At 31.8% G+C, this 8,063-nt stretch overlaps 1 protein-coding gene across 2 annotated transcripts; it reads right to left on the minus strand.

The window, feature by feature from the left end:
• Positions 1–2,192: 2,192 nt before the first annotated feature.
• LOC140956456 (putative axial regulator YABBY 2) lies at positions 2,193–5,752 on the minus strand. 2 transcript variants are annotated; one of them, XM_073413184.1, is made up of 7 exons: positions 5,449–5,751; positions 4,288–4,702; positions 3,705–3,824; positions 3,445–3,559; positions 2,841–2,889; positions 2,611–2,690; positions 2,193–2,519 (listed from the first exon to the last, which is right to left on the minus strand). In XM_073413184.1, the coding sequence occupies exons 2-7, from the start codon at positions 4,396–4,398 to the stop codon at positions 2,479–2,481; spliced, it is 516 nt and encodes a 171-aa protein (XP_073269285.1). In that variant the 5' UTR covers positions 4,399–4,702; positions 5,449–5,751; the 3' UTR covers positions 2,193–2,478. The 2 variants fall into 2 exon arrangements, with proteins under 2 accessions (XP_073269285.1, XP_073269286.1); XM_073413185.1 differs by lacking the exon at positions 4,288–4,702 and having other exon boundaries at positions 2,201–2,519; positions 5,449–5,548; positions 5,652–5,752.
• Between the last annotated feature and the right edge of the window lie 2,311 nt (positions 5,753–8,063).

Below are 8,063 nucleotides of genomic sequence, written 5' to 3' on the forward strand. Positions count from 1 at the left end.
ATTTTAAACTTATATCTATATTTTAATTTCATGAAATTTATATAAGCATAAACAACTGATTCAAAATTTTAACTTCAAACCGAATAATGTTGGTCACACTTAGTAAATGAATCGAGTTGGTTTGCAATTTTTTCAAGCCAATTCAATAAATATTTGATTTGTATTCAAATTTATTGAATTCTAGTCGAACTCGATAATGTTCGAATTTTTTTCGAGCCGAATTCGAGTCAAAAATATTTTGTTATATAGGAGTTTTAATATTTTATTAATATAATATAATATAATATAATATAATTATATATTAAATATATATACATTTCGAGTCTTTCGAACGTTTCGAGCTTTCGAACATTCGTTCTCGAATCTTACTATTCGAGTAATAGTTCGAATAACTCACGAATATGTTCAAAGATTTCGAGCTGAACTCAAACTTCATTTTGAGTTGAACTGGAGCCAAAAAATAAAAAATTTCGCGATTTGAACTGAACAAGAACTCAAATATACTTAATTCGAACCTTAAAATTTTACTAACATTCGGCTCGATTCAATTAGTTTATACTTCTAATCACACTGTGACATCACACTTCATGATCCTTCTCCAATTCGTTTACACTTCTAATAACACTGTGACATCAAACTTAATGACCCTTCTCCAATTCGTTTACACTTCTAATAACATTTTGAAATCAAACTTAATTACCCTTCTCCAATAAACAAAATTAAGTTTTCTTTCATTTGTAAAATAGAAAATTTGAGTTTTCACTTATAATAAATTTCATTGGCGCATAGTGTGCATCAAAATATTTAAGGTATTCCGTTACCAACATATTATAGTACTTTAAGGGTGTGTTTGGTTGAGTGGATTAAACAAAGATATATTAATAATCAAACACTTATCCAATGTTTGGTTAAAATCTTAAGATGTTTTAATAATCATTTTGATCCGGTTTAAGATATAATTTTGTGGATAACTATTTGATTATTAATCTAACAAATCAAGTGTGATACACTATCAAAACTCAATAAATTACATTTTTCTCCTCTTATTTCTTAAAGTGTTAAATTATTTATTGAATAAAAAGTTTATTTTAGAGTGTTGTACGTTAGATGTCGATCATGATATTTAATATATATCATTATTATTTAATTTGATTTAAACTTTAAAAAATATAAAGATATATTTTTATCTTGAAAAAAATAATTTATTTGTATATATTTTAATAAAATAATAAAAAATAAATTTTAATGTTGGTTATACTTATCAATAATATTTTTATTTTTATTATATTTAATTTTATGATATTTACACTTATTATCTTTGTTATTAACATTATTATTACTATTATTATCTAATATTATGTGTTAATGTGTACAACAAATAAGTAAACTTAGCAAGGGCATAATAGTAAATTTATTAATATTTAAAAGCTAATCACATATTCAAAATGTTGAACCAAACAATCTTAATAGTATCACATAATAATGTTTGATTAATAATATATCAATCTTGTTATCTATAACATAATCAATCATTTATTTATCTCATCACTTGTAGTCAACCCACTATAATTTCTCACAATATCCTAAACTTTCTCTCGTCCAATTTCATTTATTCTAAAACTTTGACAGTAATATTAATTTTTTTAGTAGCCACATTTCTTTTAGGTGAATTTATAATGTACCAGAAAACTCGTGATTTTGGGGTCTAATTTCACATCAATGAATGTGACGTATGATTAAATGAACTGTAGCTATCATCCCCGACACGCCACTATATATATATATATATATATATATATATATAATGTTATATCGATTTTTTTGAGGCTATATTATATCCATTTTAGTTCCAATAATATCTCCTCAATTCGAGTAATATAGTCACATTCATAAATGAATATTTAATTAATATTAGTGATTATATCTTCTGGCTTCTACTACGTGCAAACAGTTTGTTTTGAAATTGGTTGAAATATTTATTCTACTAATTGCTGATCCAAAAATTAGAGCTAGGAGCTTGAATATAATGTAATAAATTATATTATTATTAAAAAATATAATAATAAACAATACATTTAGAAATTAATTGGAGAATATAATGTATAATTTATTTTGATCCAACCATGAATAATTGATCAAAATTAACAAATTGAAATTTAATTATTCAAGAATTGCGATTTTTAATCTTCTCAGTCATAAAAAGTCTCACTTTTTAATACATTCACATCACACGAATTATTACAATATTTAAAAATTAAGCTGAAACAAAAGGGATTTCGTGTGTACCACCGAAATCATAGGCTAATTTTACATCAAATAATAGTATTTTGAACTGGAAAAAAACAAACTTTCATGACCTGTTTTTAATTAATTTAATTTAATTTCCAATGTAAACAAAACTAGTAAAATCCAAAAGATTTTTTAGGAATCTCTTCTCCAGCAACATGGTCCAGCTTTGTTGCTTGTTTGTCGTTGGATTCAAGCTTGAGCCCAAAGTGAATGTGAGGAAAATGTGCCCACTGCTTCATACATAACAAAATATACTTCACTTTTTCATACTTCATTCAGAAGGTAACAAAGTTTATTTCAGGTGAAAATTAAATAAATCACCTTCCCACCTAGCTACTTTTCTATATANTTCCCTGTGGCTAATTTCAGGATTGCTAGCCTTTATCCTCTGAATCTCCTCCCTGGAATTGATATTAAGAAATGTAATGGCATTACATTTCTTAAACATAGATTTTTGTCGACGCCGGATTGACATTCGATTCAAAATGTGAAAATAATGGGACCATATTCTTGATTTCCAGATAATTATGGAAGACATATATAGTGCTCACTTTATGAACCTGTTGTATGCAGACGGAACGCGTTGTCTTTTCTCTGGAGCTGTATACATTTTGATTTTAAGTGATGAAGTTAGAAAAAAATAATTAGATCTACCAATTATCGAAAATATTATATTTTCACCGATCGACGGGTTGAAATAAAAACATGGTTTCTACGTATTTGAATTGATTATAAGATGAGTGATCTAATTCACAAGAATTTAGTTTCCAGACACGAAATTTATATTTTACCAAACTTTTTATATAAAATTTGATTTTTTTTGGGCATCTTCCAGCAGATCAGAAACGCTAGTACTTGTCTTACAAGTGATTGTAAACAGATAAAACTACATTTTTTTTAAAATCATGACTAGTTTAAAAAAAGTTTAAACTGAACTAATGTTCTTAGGTTAAAACGGTATAATATCCAAGCTAGGTACTTAATAAGAAAGTCATCATCCCATCAGATTAACTTTCTAGGAAAAAAAACTGAATCCTTTACATAAATTCCCCTGTTAGATTTCCGATGGTACGTAGCTTGGTTCTAGTCCAGGTCACTAAGTTTACTGTTAATAGTGTAGAGAGGATATATAAACAGAAAAATTAACGAGCGTACGTCGGATTGGCGTCGTCTTAGGTTGTACATGTTCAGCCTGGAATGTAGCAAGCATGTTGCTCCTGGAAGATGATCCAATGTCTTTAACACCACCAGGATGACTGGGATATTGTTTCTGGATATTCATTCATCAACCAAAATTAATTGTATGAGTAAAAATCAGGTATTTATTATATATATTATATTAGATCAACATGGAAACTTGTGTATTTTGGCCATATATATTAGTTGTGATCCGTGATTCCAGGGGAAGAGAAAACCTGGAAATCTTGATGTTGAAAGGACTGAAGCAATGCTCCCACATTAACAGACAGCAGATTTGCGCAGTGCCCGCATCTCACGGTCACAATGTTGAACAAGCTGTTGCATGGAACATTAACCTGCCCACGTACGTATATATATAAGTATATTTTCATATATTTAATGATCTTGCGTAGATTAATTCCATTTAAATTTAAATCTGAACAGTAAACCCTTCTTTTAAAATCTTCATCATAATCTTATTTGATGCACATAAAATACTAAATCAGAAGCTTATGCTGCAAGAAACAGCATGCTATATATGTTCAGCAAACAAAAGGGGAAAAATTCAAGATTTATCCTACGTATCTATATATTATTTAATTATTCTGATGAAAAAAGGTAATAAAATGGATGAAATTAAAATGGTCGCACGCACTTGATTTCGCAGACAGATGGAGATTACGAAGGAGTAAGGAGTTAATTCGCAAAACATATGTAGCTTTCAGAATGTACAAAAACCGAGGCCAATTCTTAGATAATAATTAATGGAGGCAATTTAAAGGCACCACAAGCTGCTTCACATGGGTAATTAGTCGATACATCCAAAGGGACTTCGCTTCTCTTTTTCCAATCAGTGCTCATGACTTTAATTTCTGGTGTTCTGACACCTTCACTGTGTGTGGTGATGTGTGAGAGAGAAGAAAACGACATGACTGGAACAAGATATAATATGGAATCATAATCTTCCTTCAATTAAGCTGCTGATTTAGAAAAAAGAAAAGAAAAGGGCTCACTTTTTTAAAAATAAAAATAAAAAGTTGCGTTTTGGCAGGTCTCTGAGCAAGTTCTTGGCTAAAGAAACGCAGAATATGAGATGAAATTAACAAAAACAGTAGAAAATCAGGCAAAAAAACCGAGGGAATTGGTGAGAACAGAAGCACCCATTTTCTACACAGTAACACACGTTGGCGTGTCTGTCGGCATCAAAGTTACAATTCATTAATGGGCGCTGCAACTGCACCAGTACGAAGAAGATAAAGACTTACAGGAGAAAAGACAGATGATAATTATTATTTAATAAAAGGAAAAATAATAATTCAATAAAACTAGTTAATCTTGAAGTTATATTAATAATAATGCCGTGGAACTTAAGTTGGATCATTAATCTTGAAAAGATGTGGGGAATTCTGAGGATCCTGAACTTAGAAAAAGAACCCTAGGAACAGAAAATACAGCTGCTAATTGTAACCATCGGCTCGGTGTTATAATGGAAAATAGGGTTTTTATTTGTTAAAAGGTAGAAAGATTCTTGCCGTTTTTGTAGATCTTTGATTAGGGCTCAGCATTCTAAGTGAAACACGGAAGGATCTGATCAAAAGTCCACTCAAGAAATATGAGAAAATCAGTTTCATCATAAAATCACGCAGGATAATATCAAAGTACAACTGATGATATATAATCCGTGTTCACGAATCTTATATTATATCAGTCCAAATGAAAATCTTGGATCAAATTTTCGTTCACATGTCATATCCAAATTCATATTTCAGCTGCCAGCTTTATGACAGAAACATTGTTCATCAGGAAAGGAAAAAAGAGTCATCATAAAATCCCATGTGAAACCCTGTAGAAATTCAAACCAAACCGAAGAAAAATACTCGAATATCTTAATCTATCAAGTAAATTAAGTGATTAAGAATATTGACACGCTTTAAATGTTCTTTGCAAGGGATGAAAGACTGAAAATTCCTATTATTTTACCACTAGAATGGTGTTGCAGAAGTTGCAGTGAACGTAACACACAAGGTCGGAGGAATTTTCCGATGACATTTTAGCCGGTTCCATGAATCGCAGGCGATCACTGAACTTAACAACTTTCCTGTTGAATCATACAGCTGAATTGCACAAGAAAATCAAACAAAGCGTAAGCAGATCCAGAACTGCAGAATATTTTGAGTTAATACATCAGCTTCTGGCTTAAGCAAGACAAGCTGGAAATTAGCAAGGGAGCGGAGAAAAGGTAATAAAGAAAAGAGAGAAGGAAGATTAATGAAGAAGGGATCAATATCAATATATATATAGATCATTTGACTAAGAGTAAATGTAAATTTTTCATTGTTAATGTATAAAGAAATATACTGGGAAATTCGGTCCCTATTAAATGAGATCATGACTGGTCGGCATTACGGAAATGACATGACGAAATATGGTCTCTCACATTAATCACTAATTACGTATCTGCCACAATTTTTAATATTAATGTTATATTTTAATTTTTTGGTATTTTTTTCACACATATATACATATAGTTATCATTATCTATTTATGCTACAATTTTAGTACAAGTGAATAAAATTTTTAAATACAATTACAATTTTCAANAGTTGGGGTGGCGGGGCATAGCATGAGTGGGTAGAAATCGTTTGTTTTTTTGTGCCCACTCATCAATTTTATTAATTTGTGAAGCGAGAGGACATAAATCGATTCGTGCATATATGCTTTGGAATGTTTATGTTTTAATAATATAATAGTTTAATTACCTTTGTCATATTTCTAATTTTGTATTTAATTAATCAATTGCAAGACATTTTATAAATCTTAGTTTAGTTTTGTAAAAATGCATGCGTGCGTGCATGATACTATTAACAAACCAGTAGGTTTTCGATTTGTGGGTGAGAAAAATATGTTAATTATAATTAATAACATAGGCAAGACATATAAGAAAAAGAAATATTTAAATTCCGATTATGTAATATTATTAACATGTTCTCATAAATTTTTATAACATCGTCTTAATCTAAGCATATATTATCATAACTTTATAATGGGTTAAATCGGAGAAACTCAAAAGATTTGATGATTATTACAAACTTAATTTCAACATATAATTAAAATAAAAGATTAATTAGAGGGGTGTAATAATATTTATTTATTTATATTGAAATGTGGATTATATATGTAAAGTTGTCGTACCATAAAATGTCCAATACGATAGAAATGTGTAGACATGACATATTAGAAGCAACTGTGGACATAATTGTGGAGATTTGACAGCAAACAGGCCACTTAACAAAAGCTACAAAGATTTCGGCTGCAATTATTTGGATTAATTGTTGGACCTATTGTAATTTACCTTACGTTAACTTAGATTTTCTTTTTTATTTTATAAACGGAATTGACAAACTAAATTTTTTATAATATAGACCATTATTGCTCCCTCTTGACCTTCTAAATTTCTGTTTATGAGTTCATTTTGTTTATTGTTAACACTAAAATTTGTATCATATTTTTGTTATAATAAATTGATGTTGATGAAATCCGAGATCGTAGCTGGGAGGTCGGATCTTCACTTGGGGAGTTCGGATCGGACCTTCGAAATCTGAAAGCACAAACAAGAACGTTAGAAGATGGCCGGAATGTTGTTCCAGCGTAGCCCCTCCGACGTTCAAGTAAGAGAACAGAAAACTGAGATAGTAATGTGTGTGTTGAGAGAGTGTGAATATATGAATGAATAAAAAATAAATGAAGCCTGATATTTATAGGAGGAGAACAAAATCCTAATTTGGTAGAACTAGATTCTCAGAATCTAGGACGATATTAGATTAAATCTTCGCGGGCTTTACCTTGTTGGGCTTTATTTCTGTGGCCTACCCGTTAATGTCTGAGTGAGAGCTCTCCTAGGCAGGAGCCCGTCTACAGTCTGGACCCTGTGGGAGCTCGGCCGAGACATTTCCAATCGGCGAGATACCATCATCTGGGAGGTTGGATCGGGACATGCTGTGAGGTCGGCATGGGAGGTCGGCCACCACTTTCTGTGTCACGTTTACGGGCGTCTGGAAGGTCGGCCGAGATGACCTCCCGCATGCTCTCCTACCAACTTTGAGCGTTTGAAAAGACCTCTTATCGAGGCTATATCATGAAGATGACCTCTCAAAACTTTCTGAATACTGGGTCCCTACCTTTCTGGGCTACCGAGAATGGGCCGGACCCATCTCCGGTCCGAGGGTATCACGAGTCCCCCTCATCAAGTCGAGCTGACGTTGCAGACCAGAAGCTCATGGTTTTCTGAACTCTCGGTGGCCCATAGTTGTTCTTAGCTGACTGTCTTGAGCTTAGAGGCAGAGTCCTTTGCTATATTGAGCTAAGAAGCAAACTCCAAAGCTATTCTGATCTTGAAAAGCAAAGATTTTGGCTGTTCTGAGCTAAGAGTTTTGAGCTGTCCTAATCTGAAAGACATAGCTCTGGTTCAGCTGAGCTGCGAGGCAAAGTTCTTGGTGATGGTTCTGATAGGCAGAGTTCTGGGCTGTCCGGGCTTCGAGAAAGGGCTCATGGCTGTTTGGATCTGATAGGCAGAGCCCCTTGGCTTTCCCGAGCTA

Source organism: Primulina huaijiensis, chromosome 14 (assembly GCF_012295235.1).
Source record: "Primulina huaijiensis isolate GDHJ02 chromosome 14, ASM1229523v2, whole genome shotgun sequence".
NCBI classification, from domain to species: Eukaryota; Viridiplantae; Streptophyta; class Magnoliopsida; order Lamiales; family Gesneriaceae; genus Primulina; species Primulina huaijiensis.